The sequence below is a fragment of the Cucurbita pepo genome, chromosome LG05 (genome assembly GCF_002806865.2).
Source record: "Cucurbita pepo subsp. pepo cultivar mu-cu-16 chromosome LG05, ASM280686v2, whole genome shotgun sequence".
NCBI lineage: Eukaryota > Viridiplantae > Streptophyta > Magnoliopsida > Cucurbitales > Cucurbitaceae > Cucurbita > Cucurbita pepo.
This window is the reverse complement of record NC_036642.1, coordinates 9,553,222-9,571,912: the sequence shown is the minus strand read 5'-3', so window position 1 is coordinate 9,571,912 and position 18,691 is coordinate 9,553,222. Positions and strand designations below refer to the sequence as shown.

General features: G+C 38.0%; 2 protein-coding genes across 2 annotated transcripts; one reads left to right on the top strand and one right to left on the bottom strand.

The window, feature by feature from the left end:
• Nucleotides 1-644: 644 nt before the first annotated feature.
• LOC111795193 (transportin-1-like) lies at nt 645-13,253 on the top strand. The gene is made up of 29 exons (XM_023677476.1): nt 645-1,153; nt 1,687-1,974; nt 2,394-2,483; nt 2,661-2,738; nt 2,839-2,919; nt 3,202-3,252; nt 3,456-3,541; nt 5,009-5,075; nt 5,172-5,228; nt 5,317-5,346; nt 5,501-5,560; nt 5,695-5,808; nt 6,298-6,411; nt 6,623-6,721; nt 7,030-7,155; nt 7,235-7,309; nt 7,462-7,533; nt 7,673-7,783; nt 8,409-8,492; nt 9,337-9,444; nt 9,713-9,814; nt 10,173-10,235; nt 10,309-10,383; nt 10,912-10,983; nt 11,633-11,757; nt 11,932-11,983; nt 12,057-12,125; nt 12,219-12,278; nt 12,592-13,253. Exons 1-29 carry the CDS (start codon nt 971-973, stop codon nt 12,676-12,678), a joined length of 2,679 nt encoding a protein of 892 aa, XP_023533244.1. The 5' UTR covers nt 645-970; the 3' UTR covers nt 12,679-13,253.
• On the bottom strand, nt 13,223-15,919 carry LOC111795194 (serine/threonine protein phosphatase 2A 57 kDa regulatory subunit B' beta isoform-like). The gene is made up of 2 exons (XM_023677477.1): nt 14,908-15,919; nt 13,223-13,632 (listed from the first exon to the last, which is right to left on the bottom strand). The coding sequence occupies exons 1-2, from the start codon at nt 15,895-15,897 to the stop codon at nt 13,408-13,410; spliced, it is 1,215 nt and encodes a 404-aa protein (XP_023533245.1). The 5' UTR covers nt 15,898-15,919; the 3' UTR covers nt 13,223-13,407.
• Between the last annotated feature and the right edge of the window lie 2,772 nt (nt 15,920-18,691).

Here is an 18,691-nt window from a genome sequence, read left to right as displayed (position 1 = left end):
GGTCGTAAAATAACATTGGGGATCCCATAAAGAACACGCACATTTATTACAAATTGAATAGAAGTTTACAAAGGGCATGATTGGAAAATGTGTGTTTTTTTAGGTACGGGATTCTGAACGTAACTTTAAGATATTATTATTTATTGTCCTTTAAAACCAAACTCTTTTTTAAGAAGCAGTTCTTCTCCAAAGGTTAAACGGTTATAGGGAGCGTGAAATCATGGATTTCTAACACTTCAACTGAATTTTGAACTCGACCAACTTAAGTACAAAAATAATTTTTTTGGTTTGACACGTGTGCCCGTGAGATAACTAAAGTTTGAACACTTTTGATCTCTGGGTCGACGATCCATGTTTTAACTAATTGAAATAAGCTCGAGCTGAACAAATACAAGAACATATTTGACACAAACTACGACGTTTTAACACTTTTTATCTTTTTAGGTAATCCAGTGTCACGTCCTATTCATCGTCATTTAATATCATCGTATCAGTTCCGACTAAACCATCGCCACATTATTTGTAAAATTACCCGACATCTCGAACATTTATTTGTTCGAGAGAGAATTTAAAAAGAGATCAAACCAAATTTGGAGCAAAACTTTGGAAGAAGAATACAAAAGTGTTCTTCAATTTACCAAAGAAAACGTTAAAAGGTCCAATGTGTTAAAGTTAGAAGACAGCGGAATCGTCCAATTCTCGTCGTCTCCAATCATTTTGACGACACTGGCACTCGCGCCTGATATTGTAACCCGACCCACCTATATAGCTTGCTCGCTCTCTTCCCTCATCGGCCGCTTCCCAAAACCCTTTCATCATTCCTCTTGATTTTTCAATTCAAGCAAGCTTCGGCGCCTCTCCGCCTACGCCACGTTAAACCCTTTTGATTTATTAATCTTTATACGTCTTCATTGATTTCCAGCTTTGGTTCTCTATTGGGTTTGTTTTATTTTTGTTCTAATCGATTGATATGGCGGCGAGTGTGTCATGGCAACCTCAGGAAAATGGGTTCAACGAGATCTGCGGCTTGCTCGAGCAGCAGATTTCCCCTTCATCGAATGCTGATAAGTCCCAGATTTGGCAGCAACTTCAGCAATACTCGCAGTTTCCTGACTTCAATAATTACCTCGTTTTTATTCTTGCACGCGCCGAGGTTCTTCTTGTTCTATCTTCTTTTGCGCTTTTGTTTATATGTTTTTGCAATTCGCTTAACGGTTGTTGATGGGGTTGACTGGATTGGACCAATGGCTTCTCGAGACTTCTGGGTTTGTGATTGTAGAGTTGGGATTAAAATTGGTTGTTTAGTTTTTGAGTTGTACTCTTGATGCGTACGGAATGCTTGTTTGCTCCCCAACGTGTGCCCTTCACGGATAATTGTCATATTTGTTCTGTGGAAGCTTGATTCGCGAGGACAAAGGGTTTTTTTTTGGTGGACTATTATCTTAATTTGTTGCAACCGATCTGCTGAACTTTGCTTTTGACTTCAGTTCATCGCCAATAGCCTTTTTAACTAGTGTGCCTTCTGCTCTCTACTATACATGTAGCCGCACGCAATAAAATTGAAAAAATTTTAAAGCTCTGTGTTGGTTTTAGAATATCATTGTTGCTTGTAGATTTAGCCTGTGATTTATAAAATTCTTGTTTTGGAATTCAGAAATTGAGTTGATAGATTGGAACTTTCTGCAGGGTAAATCAGTCGAGGTTCGACAAGCTGCAGGCTTGTTTCTGAAAAACAACCTTAGAAATGCATACAAGTCGATGTCTCCTGTCTTTCAGCAGTATATTAAATCTGAATTGTTGCCGTGTATGGGAGCTGCAGACAGACATATCAGGTCTACGGTCGGGACCATCATCAGTGTTGTTGTTCAACTAGGGGGAGTATTGGGGTGGCCTGAGTTGTTGCAAGCACTTGTAAAATGCTTAGACAGTACAGACCAGAATCACATGGAAGGTGCTATGGATGCTTTGTCCAAGGTTTTATTCTTTATCCTAAAATCTTACCTTATCTATTTTTAAGAGGTATAAATGCAAGGACTAAAATTTTGGTCACATGATTGTTCGTTCTTTATTCTATACGACTATGGTGAAGTTCAATGTTTAGATAAGACTGTTCCTTGTGGAAGGTTGGTTTTGTTTGTAAATTGAATTAATTTGGTTTAGGCAAATTAAAATTTTTCAGAGTACACTTTGATCTTTTGGTTCATGCTAAAATTGGGTATACTAGGACAGTTCAATAAGTTCAATTGGCATTCGAAATTTCAATCTTTTATGCAACCTCTTTTAATGAAGATCAGCAACATAGCCTTATATTGAGTTTATGTGGCAGCAATTTGATAAGGTGAGTGTTACCAAGGTTTGACAATTATATTTCTTTTTTGTAATTTATGGCTTAGATTTGTGAAGATATACCTCAAGTGCTTGATTCGGATGTACCTGGATTGTCTGAACGCCCAATCAACATATTTCTTCCTAGATTATTTCAGGTATGGTCATCTTGTACCCTCTTGTGTATCTCTATTTTTCTATTCATAGTTTCCTTACCATTGATTCAATTGGCATTGAAGCATTGTCTATCCGTAGCTGTTAAATCGTTCAGTTTATTTTTTTTACTAGTTAAAACTCTGTTTCCTGATTCTTGTGCTTGGATATTCTTTGAACAGTTCTTTCAGTCTCCGCATGCTACGTTGAGAAAGCTTTCATTGAGTTCTGTGAATCAATACATTATGCTGATGCCCACTGTAAGTAATAATTATGTGAGATATTTTGTTATTTTACTTATTTTGAACCTTGTTCCGATCCTTATGTTGACACTGGTTGTTACAATATATATGATTGTAGGCTCTATATGTATCCATGGATCAGTATCTTCAAGGTTTATTTGTTCTTGCTAATGACCCTACGTCAGAAGTGCGAAAGCTGGTTAGTGCTTTATTCTGTGTGTCTGGCGTATATTTTATTATAGCTGCTTCCTGCTTAATCATGGTGTTTTGTCTGATCTGTTTTGCTTGTAAATTAAATCCTTTGGTTTCTTATAGAAGAAAGTCAATGCAGCACTAGGATGCTGCAATGAATTATCTGTTTGACATCTATTACTGTGGGTTTTTAAGTTGTTTTTTTTTTTCAGATTATGAAGTATGTTGTAGCAGTAGTAATATTGTTAGCTTTACACCCTTGTCCTTTCTTTGTGTCTATGTCGAGCAGGTTTGTCAAGCATTTGTACAGCTTATTGAAGTACGCCCAACTTTCTTGGAGGTTGGTTCCTCTTTGTTCCTTGTTTGAATTATGTGCCGTATTTTAATCACCTCCTGCCTTTTGTTCCTTGGACTGAAAATATGAGCTGGATTCTGTCTACTTCCTCCTTTTTTAGACGACTAATTTTTCCGTTCTTTAAACTACATTGATGTCTTTTATTGCTGCATTATTTATGAAAAACTGTTTATCATGTGATTCTGCAGCCACACCTGCGGAATGTAATCGAATACATGTTGCAAGTCAATAAAGATGCTGATGAGGAAGTTTCACTTGAAGCATGTGAATTTTGGTAATTGTCACTTTGTTAACTATGCACCTCTGTGTCTTGCCTGGTATAGTTTAATACCTGTNTTTTTTTTTTTTTTTTTTTTTTTTTTTTTTTTTTTTTTTTTTTTTTTTTTTTTTTTTTTTTTTTTTTGTGATCTAGTCTTAATGTCCTTGAATAACAAGAAAATTTTGGCTTAGAGTTTATATGAAACTGATTCTCAAGCTACTTGCACATTTCCTACATTATCAACCCAGATTAAGAATTTTGGTTTTTAAGATATTACCATGCTCAAAAAGCATTCATATCCATGGTATGCCTTGCATGGTTTTCATTAGACCATTCGGTACTCGAAATTTCAGTACATTGTTTGGTGGTTTTGCTTAAGATATGAAAGACACGTTCAAAGTTGTTACCTTTCATTTTTTCTTAATCCTCATAATATGTTTTGTGTGGAAAGGTGGAAAAGAGTTGGATTCTCTTTACATTTAGTCCATTTTTGCCGATTATCTCTGGGGATTTCGTTGAAATACTTTAAAACTCACATTGTTCCCCCTTTTAGTGAGTGGCCCTTGTTTTTAAGGGAAATTGTTATCCAAGGATACAATATTATCTATTTTATAGGAAACATGTAGCAAAATACAAACAATTTATAGGATAAAAAGGAAGATGTGTGCGTGTGTTGGATTAAGGGGAAATTTGGTTATTAGATTGTTACAATGGGCATGAAAAAGGGTGGAACCTTCAGTTTAGGAGGCTGCACTTAGATTGAGGATGTGGAGGGGACACGACCTGGTGCTCCTTGGAGGTAATTCCACACGTCCATGAGGTTTCAGGATGGTAGAAACTGGATGTGTGGTTCTACAGAGCCTAACTAGAGTCCCACAAGCAAATGAGTCTTGAAATCCCAAAGTTTCAAGGGAGATACCCCAATGTGTCATACTTTTCCTATAGTTTTTGGTTGAAGTTGTTAAGCAGCTAGTCCATGAAAAGGTTTATTCCTTAGTTTTTGAAAATTAAGAAGATGAATCTTTTTGGCGTCTCTTTGGATGTCCACCACCCAAGAGCTTTGTACTTTGCCTATTCTTTTGATTATGGATGATTGTAGCAATAGCCTTTTATTCTTCTCTCCCATCTTTAACACCTGTTTTTATTTCTAAATATAATTGTCTCTTGTCTATGTAAATATTTCTTTTCTCACATTTCATTTTCTTTTTGTACTAGAATTCCTCCTCATTGCAATATTTTTAGCTGGAATCTTTCCCTTTTTTGTAATTTTATATCATTAGAGGGTTGCTACTTCGTTTTTTCTTCTCCCTATTGTAATTCATGGTAAATCATGAACCTGATGAATACTCATGTTTCTTCCATCCTTGGCCTTTGAGACTTCTGTTGGATGATGACTCCTTTTGAAAGCCACCCCCGTCTATTCTCATTTGTGTTGGTTATTTTCTTTGTTAGATCTGTTTCATTTTAAGTTATGCTTGGCAGGTCTGCATATTGTGATGCCCAATTACCTCCCGAGAACTTAAGAGAGTTCTTGCCACGTTTAATTCCAGTATGGCACATGCTCAGAAAAATATTTTCTTCCTTTCAATACCTTGCTGTTGAGATGTTTGTAATACTTTTTACGTGCATGTTTCAACTTCTGTAGGCACTATTGTCAAATATGGTTTATGCTGATGACGATGAATCACTTCTTGAGGCTGAGGTGAATTGTCATACTTTTGTTTATTTGTGTATGTATGATTGCCAATTTTATGGTTCATGATGTGTCTTCCATCTACTCGCTTTTGCAGGAAGAAGGATCTCTTCCAGACCGGGAGCAGGTACGATTTCTCTCATTCATTGTTAATTTTGGAGGTCTTAACTGGAAAATTCCAGTGTTTCATTACCTTGATGGCCTTTTTGATGAATTCCCGTGCTATCTACAATTACTGGTGCCATCTTCATTATTATTTTGCCTGAATTTATGCACTGCAGGATCTAAAACCCCGGTTCCATTCGTCAAGGTTACATGGATCAGATAATGCAGAAGATGATGTACGTTGTTTTACTATTTTTCTTATTTTTTGCTTATGGGTTCCAGTCAACAGATAATGTCTTCTTGTATGTCTTACTTTCCTCTGTTGGGTTAAGTTTTCCCCCTCTAATATCAACTTCTTTGCATAATTCAGGATGATGACATTGTAAATATTTGGAACTTGCGCAAATGCAGTGCTGCAGCTCTTGATATTCTCTCAAATGTGTTTGGGGATGAAATTCTTCCTATATTGATGCCCATTGTTGAGGTAGGCAAATAATCAGGCAAAGAAAGCAGAACCTCTGGTGTGGAATATTTCCGTTTCACTATTTTTGTTTATATTTTCTTTCGATCCATCAGTCAGTCAGGCTATCCAATGTGAACCTTATCTTCTATTTCCCCTCTCTCAATTATGTGTCCTTTTGTTAATTTTTTTCCCCTCGTAATGTTTCGTTTTGTGGTATGCTTGTCCCAAACTGCTTTTGCTTAGCAGTTTAATCACTGAAATGAGTTTTAGGCTTTTGCTTATTTTCCGAAGCTATGGTTTGATGTGTATACTCATTAAATGACATTTGTCACTAATATTGGCCTTTATCTCACTTTAATGAATCGGTTAAAATACTTGGTCTAAGGGAGTTGTAAGTGCTATAGACTTATTGAGTTTGATATATTGTGCCCATGAATTCTTCGTAGTCTCAATTTCTTTCTTGTTAGATATTTTATTCAGATTTACGAACTTCTCTGAGATTCCTATTAGGTCAATTTATCCGCAAAAGGTGATGAAGCCTGGAAAGAAAGGGAAGCTGCTGTATTAGCTCTTGGTGCCATAGCTGAAGGTTGCATCAATGGACTTTATCCTCATCTTCCACAGGTGATATATTTTAATCAGCCAATGTTCATGACTTACAGTTCCCATGATATTCGCATTGAAGGTTTTTAAACAGTTACGCTCATTATTTTCAATAGTTTCATTTCCTCCCGTAATTGGCAGGTTGTGGTTTCTGATAATTTGATGTTGCTCATGTGCTTTCCTTTTGACCTAGAAAGTAGAATATTCAATAATAAGTTGTGTTGTATTGCAGATTGTCACATTTCTTATTCCTCTTTTAGATGATAAATTTCCTCTAATAAGGAGTATATCTTGTTGGACACTTTCTCGTTTCAGCAAGTTTATCGTGCAGGTATGTGTTTCTGGGTGTTTATTTATTTATTTTTCAATACTTTTTAAATTTTGTAAAAGATACTATACTTATTTTTTCTAAATTATTTGGTAATATTAATCCTGTGGTTTGACTATTCCATGCCGAAGATAGAAAACTCGATATTTTTGGGACCGAAATTGAAATATTTAGAGTGCTTTGAGAAAACTTGTGGTGCTGTGGAGTTTTTAGGGTCCATGAGGATTTGAACAGTTTGATAATGTTCTCATGGGACGTTTATGAAGCAAGAGTTCGATGTGTATCATATTTGACTTTTTCTCCCATCTTAGGGCATTGAAAATCAGAAAGGCTACGAACAATTTGATAAAGTTCTCATGGGACTTTTACGAAGATTATTGGACAACAACAAGAGGGTGCAAGAAGCAGCTTGTTCTGCTTTTGCAACGCTGGAGGAGGTTCTTTTATTGAAACTTCATTACACCTGCTAAAGATTATTCTGTATATAGTTCATGATTGGGGTTTAGTAACTTGCAGGAAGCTGCAGAGGAGTTGGCGCCACATTTGGAAAATATATTACAGCACTTAGTATGTGCCTTTGGAAAGTACCAGGTATGCTAACTATCTTCATGCTTTCCTCTTTGAATGATTAGATAGAAAAAGAGACTTGTGCTGCTGACATTTTAAGCTCTATTTCTTTCTGGGTTGGAAACTATCTTCTGTTGAACTTGTATGTATTTGACTTGCTTATATGTGTTATGCAGAGACGGAATCAACGGATAGTGTATGATGCCATTGGAACCTTAGCAGATGCTGTTGGAGCGGAGCTAAACCAGGTAACATATGGTTTCACCCTATCATCTCCTTTTCTTTTGATGAATTTGTATCTCAGAAACTTGTTTCGTGTACAATAATTTTTATATTCTGCATGCAGTACATCAAAGAATGATTTCACTTGATTTGTTGTGATTGCAGCCTGCTTATCTTGATGTTCTCATGCCGCCATTAATTGCCAAATGGCAGCAACTTTCGAACTCGGACAAAGATCTTTTTCCATTGTTGGAGTGCTTCACATCTATTGCACAGGTCTATTCGTGTTTTGGTTTATTGACTCGTTTTTTTTAATGCTTAATCTCATTTATTAGCATTTTCCATAGAACTCCTTTGGATTGGGCTTCCTACCCCCTCTGTTAAAATTGTTTCATATAAAAAAAAATTAGCATTTTGGACTAATGGTTTTTGGCATTTAATGTGAGCTGGGTTATGGATGGTCCCTTTATCNCCCCCCCCCCCCCCCCGTTTTACCTAACACAGAGAAACCCAAGTGGGGATTTTGAATGTCATATGCTAGATACTGGACCTTCAATGTGATATCCCGCATTGGTTGGGGAGGAGAACGAAACACCCTTTATAAAGGGTGTGGAAACCTTCCCCTAGCAGACGCGTTTTAAAGCCTTGAGGGGAAGCCCGAAAGGGAAAGCCCAAAGAGGACAATATCTGCTAGCGGTGGGCTTGGGCTGTTACATTCAAATTCTGTGTATTGAAATTCAAGATTATGTACATATATATATATATATCTCGATTCAATGCGCGAGAAAGCTTCATTTCTTGAAATGTTTTGTACTTGGACTCAGCCAGAGTTGGATTACTTATCTATTAGTCATCGTAACACTACTTTTGAGAAAATGATTAATTTCTTTCCTTTCTCTAGGCTTTGGGGGCTGGATTTGCCCAATTTGCTCAACCTGTGTTTCAGAGATGCATAAGCATCATCCAGACCCAACAAATGGCAAAGGTTTTCCTCATCATTGATTTTCAATAAATACCTATTTTACTCTCTTTAATGTATGCTTTAGTTTGCTCTTCTTTTCTTTGTGTTTCTCTATGCTAAAATATAATGGAGCTTTATCTCATATTTGTGCTTAATCTTTACTAATTGACCATTTTAAAACATAGAAGACATATCTTTTGTAATCCAGTTGCTGTATTTAAGCCATCCAACTGTACCAGGCATGCTGACATTTGAACTTTTCTCCAAATTTTGAAGATAGAAATTGCGTTAACAAACAACAAAATGAGAAATTATTATGTTTTTCCTTCAAAATCGTTTTATCAACTCTAGAGGCAAGAGATATACCTTCCAATAATTTTAGTAGACATCTAAACTCCTCACTTTCTTCTTCCATTAGATTTCTTATTGCCAATTTTTTTCAAGGCCGAGATTTCAAGTCCTAAGCCTCCAAAACAGATAGAGACTTCTGCTAAACCACTGCAAGTAACTTTTGGTTAGATTGATAACTTAATGATCGTTTTTTTTTGTTCTAGAAACAGATTAGAACCTAAATGATAGCAGCCAGATATTTTGTTTCGCTTATATCAGTGCAGGGTGTAGTCTCTTTTCAATTTCGATTTGAAACAACTTGGTATTCAGTATGTTGACTCCTGTGTTTGCATTCCATCTTCGTTGGTTTTTTCCCCTCTCAACCCCACTCTCATTTAACATTATACTAAGTTTGGTTGCTCCTTGATGATATGTGCGATTAAGTTTGAAGTAAAGAATTTATCTCTGCTGGTTGCAATAGTCTGCTTGAATCGTTTGATCCATCTTCCTAAGATGTTAACTTGATTTCCTATTGCAGGTCAATCCCGCTTCTGCTGGGGTTCAATACGATAAAGAGTTTATTGTATGCTGTCTTGATCTTCTTTCAGGACTTGCCGAGGGTCTTGGCAGTGGGGTAGAAAGTTTGGTAATTATATTCTAAACAAAGCATTTGCTTCTTCTTCATCTTCTGTTTTTAATTTTTTTTTTTTTTTGTGATCCATCTATAAGAATTTAAAAAGGGTTGGTGTTGTCAGATGTTGATAAATTCTGTTGGTGCTTAGTGTCTGTTTCATTACTATGCTATTGTATATTTCTTAGATAAAATGTGAATGCTCTGCCTTCTAATAGTAATTGAATGAACTACGCCAATATATTCTGAACTTCTTTGCATGTGACATTTGAATTTCCATCAGGTTTCTCAAAGCAATCTGAGGGACTTGCTCCTGCAATGTTGCATGGATGAAGCTTCTGATGTCCGACAGAGTGCCTTTGCATTGCTTGGGGATCTTGGAAGAGTAAGAACCTGGATTGATCTCTTGGATTGTTTTCCTTTTGCTCCTTCAAGTTTAGTAGGTTATTCAAATTTTGAACCTCAACGAACTCCCCACAAATATGTACATGCGTGTGTCAGTACAAGTGTGTGGTGTGTGTATTCTCCATTGAAAAGTTGCTCCCATTATTCTTATTTGTTTTCAAATGAATGTTCCATTCTTTGCTTACCCTTTGGTGGTGGAGATTGCACAAGAGTTGTTGACTGCTCAGTATGCCATGCCCATTTGCAACGTCATTTGCATGGATGAAGCTTCGATGTTCGACAGTGTCTCTTGATATTTTTCTATTGTGTTTATGCTTTATTCATATTTTTGTGGTTAGGTATGCCACGTTCATTTGCTACCACGTTTGTCAGAATTTCTTACCGCTGCAGCAAAGCAACTGGTAAATAATCTACGTTATTATTTGCGTTTATAATTTGAAGTTATTGTACTAGTCTGATACGTTTTCTGCACAGGACACTCCCAAGCTGAAGGAAATTGTTTCTGTGGCTAACAATGCCTGCTGGGCAATTGGAGAATTAGCTATTAAGGTATGTGTAGGTTTTCACACACACACACACACAGTACTTCAAGCTCGTATGGGCGTTTATCTTCTCACAGGCTTCATATTGTGACTATTTAAGTATATATTTGGCTTTGGGCAAAGATCATGCCTTAAAAAAATGGTAGGAGGATTTTTCTTTTATAAGTTCGATGTAATGCATCTGATGGTAAAACATCCTCAACCTGGAAATTCAACACTATCCTTTACTATAATGCTAATAGTACTCGTTAAGGAATTCTTTCAAGCAATAGCTTGAAGAGAAGCCCAAAATTCACCAAGTCAATAAGGTTCTTGGATCCTATTTGCCAGTTCTGGTTGCACTACCACAACCCTAAGTGTGTTCTTCTGAATTTCTAGGTTTCTGAATATTGATATCATATTATTTTATTTTCCTGTATGGTGATTAAGATTAGAAAATCTGGTATTGCGTTGCACGTTCCATGTCGATCTTCTTGTTGGGAAATGGAATTTGTAAGCAACAATTTTACATTAATTGACATTTTTATTGGTTTAGGTACACCAAGAAATTTCTCCAGTCGTTATGACAGTGATTTCAAGCTTGGTCCCAATTCTTCAACATGCACAGGTGATGGTCCCCTTAATTTTGCACTAACATGTCTCATTATTTGTGTTAAACAACACATACACTTTAGCTTGGTTAGCGTGTTCATGTCAGACATTTGGATAGTCTGACACTTGTTGGACACGTATCAAACACACTTGTTTGCACAATAGATACGTGTTAACAAACAAGTATACTAAATAGACATAATAATATAGGACAAAAATAATAAAATTTGAGAGTGAATCACACTACTCATTTTTTTTAAATATATAAATACATTTAACTTATTCATTTGGAATTTTCATGTATAAAATTAATATATAATTTTAAAAATGTATATTTTAATAAATGTGTCCTTGTTGTGTCTATGTTCTAATTTTTTACAAATTGTCGAGTCACCGTGTGCATATCATGTTGTATTTGTGTCTCATATCTATGTCATGCTTCTTAGTTTGTTTGTTATGCACTGATGAGCCTTTTGTTCACCAAGAACTTGAAACATATGTGACAAGGGGTAGACTTTTTATATTGTTTCAGTTCAATGAGAGAAAAATTCAGCCGTGTAAAGACTGTTCCTTGCATCTTGAGGAGGGATATTTAATGTTTGTGCTCGCATGCACGTATTTAGCATGCTCATTATTATTTAATTTAATATCTTTGAGCTATGCAGGAGCTAAATAAATCTCTGGTAGAAAATAGTGCAATTACACTTGGAAGGATTGCATGGGTTTGTCCGCAGCTAGTGTCACCACATATGGAACATTTCATGCAACCATGGTGCACTGCTTTATCCATGTAAGGTTTTCTCTACTTTATGAATGTTGTGATAAAGGCTTAGACAAAATTGTTAACTTCTGATTGTTTTTATTCAGTTTGTCACTAAGAAAGAGCGAACCAAGTATTTTTTCCTTTTTCTTTTTAATCCATTGTATTTTTTAGCATGGATTGAGCTTTCTATTATACTGGCAGGATACGTGACGACGTAGAAAAAGAGGATGCTTTCCGAGGTCTTTGTGCTCTGGTAAGCCCCTCGAGTTTATAGCGATACTTCATATGTTTCTGATTAATAATTACTATATCTTTGCTACTTTCAGGCTAAATCAAATCCGTCAGGGGCACTAAGTTCACTTGCTTATATGTGCAAAGCCATTGCTAGTTGGCATGTAAGCATCGAGACTTCGTTCATCAATATTTGATATTACTTGATCTTTGTTATGAGGGACTACGTATTCCTAAACCGAACTTATTTCCCGCAGGAAATAAGGAGTCAAGATCTTCATAATGAAGTGTGCCAGGTTCTGCATGGCTATAAACAGGTTGGTACTAAGCTACTTCTGACCATTCCCCGTCTCCCATTTTAAGGCAAATATTGTTTAAATCGTCGGTACTGAAAGAAAGACCGAACTATGGAATGTGTTATAAACTGGTAGATTTCCTTTATCTGATTTAAGAGTTAAGATGGATGGCTATGGATTAGGCTGGCTGGTACTTCCCCCACTTGTGGCTGGACCATTCTTAGGGGCCCTTTGTGTTCTTTTCTTTGTCTTGATAATTATGTTCCTATAACTTGTAATAGTATAATGATCCTAGTGTACAGTATTAATGATCATATGAATGTCTATTTGGCAGATGCTGATAAATGGTGGTGGATGGGACCAGTATATTTCTTCTCTAGAACCTTCTGTGAGGGACAAACTATCGAAATATCAAGTATAGGACAACGTTTATCAATTTACTTCAGCAACCATTCTTCTCAAATATATGCTTCAAATTCTGTCTCGAAACCAACGGTCGCTTTGTGCCTTGTCTTGTGTGTCGTAGCTCTTACTAAAATGCCTTATTGGTTGAAGCTTGAAGATAATTGCACATCCTTATACAGGTTTGAGACAGCACTTGAAATGAAAGCAGCTGAAGGGGAGCAATCAATGTTGTACAGGGGAGATATGTTGAGATAGTGTGTTGGTGCTCATATAGTTCCCAATCCTTTCCTTTCATGTGGTCGTTTCGAGTACCTACCCGGATTCATTATATCGATTTTGGGGTGACGGTTTGTCTTACAGAAGTTTATATGGGTAGAGAGTAGAGTCAATCACTTGTCCTTTTTAGTTTATGATTTTGCTTCCATGATTTTTCCATTAATGAAAGAAAAAGGGTTATAGGTTTTCATGAAGGATACAGCTGAGTTATTCTTGTGGCGATTTGGGATTGTTTTTGCTTTTGAAAGCAATAAGGAACTGTCATGTACTTTAGTTTTTTCTTATTTGTTCAAACCATATCATGTTTGTACTGAATCATCTTGCCCTTTGCTGCTGAGTGAAGTTTTTGAGAGAGATTCTTGGTGTGAAATGGTAAAAGTGAGTTATTTGATCCATTTTACATGGGAGTTTTTTCTTCCACTTTGTTTTTGGTGCAGCCATTACAGTCTCTGAGCTTGGGTTGCTTGTGTTATTGAAACCCATTTTTGTGTAGGATTTTATGGTACAGAAATGGATTCATTTCTTGAAGTAAAGCCTCCACATTGTGAGCCAATTCCTTGACGTTGTCGTTCCAATGGCTATGAACAATCTCTTCCATTCCTTGTATGATTACTGGAAACACTTCGTCCATGGCTGTCGACACCATCTTCACGAATGCTTCGCTATTCCATATGTATAGTGCTCGTTCAGCCACCTGAATGCAAAACAAGCCATTGTTGCTTACTGTTATTGATGATCAAGGGCTTACGCTATCTTTTGAGTACTTATTAAGTCTATATCACGTTTCGTTCTTACAACTAAAATATTTTGAATCAAAACTCGGAACAAGTTTTACAATTCAGCTCTATCCAATCCAATCTAACTTAGAGTTGGGTTGGGTGCTGGTTGGGATAGAGAGTCTTGAGTCCAAAGAGATGTCGAGTTGGCTGCTGGTTGAGATAGAGAGTCACGAGTCCAAAGAGATGTCGAGACTTGAGAATCCAAAGAGATGAGAGGTAGAAAAGGGTAGAGAGAGCGTGAGAAATGGCGACGGACTGTTGGAGGTTAGAGGGACAAGGAAGATGAAATTATTGCGTTGAATCTCTTTTGGATGTCATGAAGATTCAGAGGAAATGGATTTTAGATCATTCTGGTATGTTTTCCATCAAATCTTTATCTAAGCACCTTACGGCTTCTTCTCCTTTGTTTAAGGAGCTTTATAAAGCAATCTGAAACACTCTATCTCCTACAATGCCAGCCTCATACCCTAAATGTTCTTCGTAGGAAGCTTTCTTCATTTATTCTCTTAGGCCTTCCATTTCTTCTCTTTTTTGTGCAGATGGGTCCGTTCTTAATCACGTATTTTTTGGTTGTTCATATTCGATCATGTCCTGGAATCGACTACTACCAATATTTAATGTCTTATGGGATAATGTTCATTAGCTACTTCTAGGGTTTCCATGGCTTCCAAGCCTAAACTTGCTAGGGGTTACAAATGGTATTACACCGAGACACCGGACGATATGCCGGCAAGGAGGCTGAGCTCTGAAAGGGGGTGAACATGAGAGGTCCCACACCGATTAGAGAAGGGAACGAGTATCAACGAGAACGCTGAGCCCCCAAGGGGGTAGATTGTGAGATCCCACATCGGTTGGGGAGGAAAACGAAACATCCTTTTATAAGAGTGTGGAAACCTCTCTCTAGTAGACGCGTTTTAAAAGTCTTGAGGGGAAGCTCGAAAGGGAAAGCCCAAAGAGGACTAAAACTCTCATATCTGCTGCAAGATTAAAAGCTTCATTACGGTGTTCCCTTTCCAAGCCCTCTGCGGATCTTTCTTAATAAGTTATATGCTTATGATAGTTTCTTTGTGATTTTATCTGTTTCTTTGGAGTTCATATCTTTTGAAACTCTGTTCATATGAAATGAAAAGTTCAAGAAATATAGTACCTACAAACTCACAATGAGTAGCAGCTAAGGGATTCAACGTTACCTGAGAGTTCAAACTGTTGAAACATTTGTTCATGTGAGAACAAAATGGCATAGCCAAATCCCTATGTAGTTTAGGCTCCAATTTCTCCACCAAATCCTCCAACTCCTCAATGAGTATTAGCTCCTTCTGGCTATTAGCCAGCGGCCAGTACCTCATGATCCTCCTCACAACCAACCCACCAAGCTCAGGCTCCTTATGCACGAACTGATACACACAGTAAGCCAGCTGCTTGTTGAAACCTTGCATTCCTTTGGCCTTATGCAGTGGAATCAGTATCCTTTTCAGAAAAACTTTATGTTCTTCCTTCAAAGGAACTGCAAAACCATTAATTATGCTCCCCCATAGCTCAAGCATCTCTGCAATACCGTTATGCCGCTCCGTCTCGAAAATATAGTCTAAGAACACCGTGCTCATCGCCTTGCGCATGAACGATCTGTACATGGTGAATCTGTAATAGATTTGGTGATATATGTTCTTCAAACTCTCTCGTTCCCTCGTTTCCTCCGAATCGAAAAGTGATAGAAGACCAAGAAGAAATCTGTTGTCTATATGTTTTTCAAGTGTTTGTGGATCAACGTTGATGAGTAGCCATAACAGCATATCATAAACAATTTCAAGTTGTGGCCATGTTAGAGAAGGAATGGGAATGACCACTTCATCATCAGCTACATTTGAGCTGATTGCAGTCGTGCACGGTGGCGGGAGCGGTCGGAATAGATTAGCCGACACTAAAGCTAGCAGGGACGATAAAACATCGTCGTGCAGTATATTCTTTGAAGTCTTGACGACGTAGAAAAGATGAGTGAGCTTGAACCGTTTCAGTTCACGAGAAGCCGGTGCAGACTGGCTCGTCGTGGCGGTGCAGAACGAAATTATGGAAAGAACTTCCTCTTCGAGATCATTGTTGAAGCTAAAGCTTTTGTTGCTATATGGATCTTGATCGAAAAGATGTCTTAATGTTGGAAGAGGCTTGTTGCTTTGAGCTCCCATGAATGTTTCTTGTTGTTGTTCTTCCTGCTTGGAATGTTTCAGTGCTGATGATCTTGTAGCTTCCAAGGTTGAACAGACAGGCAATCCGGACATTACTAAATATGACAGCCTCTGTCATCACTGATCCTCTGGGTTGATGCCACGTGTAAGAAGTTGTCCATTGTTGTCCCAAGTGGACATTGGCAACTAGACAAAATTCTTGTTGATCTTATCATTTCTTAGTATGCTTGAAACGATTCCTCAGCTGACTCTGACATTGTTTTATTTGCAGGGAACCTTGTCGCTTACATAAACTAAATCCGGCCGACTTTTGAAACAATTTTACAGGTGGGAGATGGAGGATGAAGTATGAACATATTGGAACTCAAAGAGGTAAGGAACAAAGACTTTAATAGTCCAAAATGGTGGTCTGGTGAAGTTTAGTATTGAATATGTGAGATCCTACGTCGGGTCGGGTGGAGAGGGGAACGAAACATTCCTTATAAGAGTGTGGAAGCCTCTCCCTAATAGACGTGTTTGAAAATCGTGAGGCTGACGGCGATACGTAATGGGCCAAAGCGGATAATGTCTGCTAGTGGTGGGCTTGGATTGTTAGAAATAGTATCAGAGCTAGGCACCGAGCAGTGTGCTAGCGAGGACGCTGTGTCCCCAAGGGAGGTGGATTGTGAGATCCCACTTCGGTTGGAGAGGGGAACGAAACATTTCTTGTAACGGTGTGGAAACCTCTCTCTAGTAGATGTGTTTTTAGATCGTGAGGTGATGACAATATGTAATGGGTCAAAGCGGATAATGTTTGTTAGCGGTGGGCTTGGACTGTTACAAATGGTATTAGAGCTAGGCACTGAGCGGCGTGCCAGTGAGGACACTGAGGCCCAAGAAGGGTGGATTGTGAGATCCTACATCGGTTGGAGAGTGAATGAAATATTTATAAAGGGGTGGAAACTTCTACCTAACAAACACGTTTTAAAATAGTGAGGTTGATGACGATATGTAACGGGCCAAAGCAGACAATATCTGCTAATGGTAGGCTTCGACTCTTATAAATGGTATTAGAGCTACGCACCAAGCAGTGTGTAGATGTTGGGCCATCAAGGGAGGTGGATTGTGAGATCCCACATCCAACGATTGGAGAAGGGAACAAAACATTCTTTACAAGGGTGTAGAAACCTCTTCCTAACAGACACGTTTTAAAATCGTGAGGCTGACTGCGATATGTAATGGGCCAAGCGAACAATATTTGCTAGCAGTGGGCTTGACTGTTATAAATGGTATCAGAACTAAGCATCGAGTGGTGTGCCAGCGAGGATACTAGGCCTCAAGGGGGGTGGATTGTGAGATCTTACATACATTCTTTATAAAGATGTGGGAACCTCTCCCTAGCAGAAACATTTTAAAATCACGAGGCTAACGGCGATACGTAACAAGTCAAAACGAAGAATATAGGTTGATTGTGGCACTAGGAACGAAGGGGAGAGAGACAGAGTTGAGAGTTGTGCAAGCTTTTTGGGAAATATTCTAATAGCATAGGGAACATAGATTAGTGATCTTTGGGATTGTCTCTGTAAATCATGGCCGTCCATTAACCTCAACCATCCTTTCTTCTCAGCGTGATGAACACAGCAAAGAGGCTTAAAGCCATAGCCTTCAACGATGAAAGGGCCATTAAATCTAATAAGATTTTATAAAAATTGTAATTTAGTCATAATTTAAACATCACAACTTCTCTCCCCTCATCCACTCCCACTCTCCGGCCAGTCACCCTCTCACCTCGCCGGAACTGGAACTCTCCCACATCGAAATGACCCCTCTTCAATCCTACACAAGCCTCAAGGACCTCCTCCTCGACACCCCCTTGGCCTACCTACACCTTGTTAGACGAACACGACTCTCCACAATGGTATGATATTGTCCACTTTGAGCATAAGCTCTCATGGCTTTGCTTTGGGCTTCCCCAAAAGGCTCCTACCAATGGAGTTAGTATTCCTCACTTATAAACCTATGATCATTCCCTAAATTAGTCTGTGTGGGACTTCAATCATCCAACACACCCCACTCTCACACCGCCAGCCACCACCGACGGCGGTTTCATGCGGAATCTCGTCAACCATGGATTCGGATGCGTCCGGTGGATCGGCGCCGTCGTTATTGCCGTCGCCAGAAATCTCTCCGGCCGTGGAGTCCGACGGTCGGAGTGCAGCAGCTTCCGATGTACAAAACCTTAAACCATTTTTTTTATTTAAAAAAAAATATATTAATGTAACTGCCTTTATTTTCAGTGAGGTGACGTGTAATTACGTGGACGCATATGATTGGCTGAAAATTATTCTGCTTTGTTTGGTAGAATATTTATAATGTTTTCAGACTTTTGATTTTTTTAATAAAATAAATAAAAGGAAATAAATAGTATACAAAAATTATTAATTTAAAGTCCAAATTTTACACGTGTCAATTAAATATCGGGCCAAAAAAGAATAATCAGCCAGGCGTGGGCCACCACAAATGCCAGGTGGATGGTGAGACAAATTGACGGTAAAGGAAGGCGCGTGAGCCGTGTATGGACCACAATAAACGGCAGTTTGTTTGGCCGTTTAAAAAGATATAACGGCAGTTTCTTAATTCAATAAATAAATAAATACATTAAAATTATTTATTTAATTCAAATGTTAACGTGGTGTAGATTGTACACGCGCTGTACGGTCCATAGTAGGAAGGCGCCACGCGCACACGTATGATCTTGAATTCCTTTCAGACAGCAAGATATAATTCGGCACGTGCGCCAAATTCTTGTCAGAAT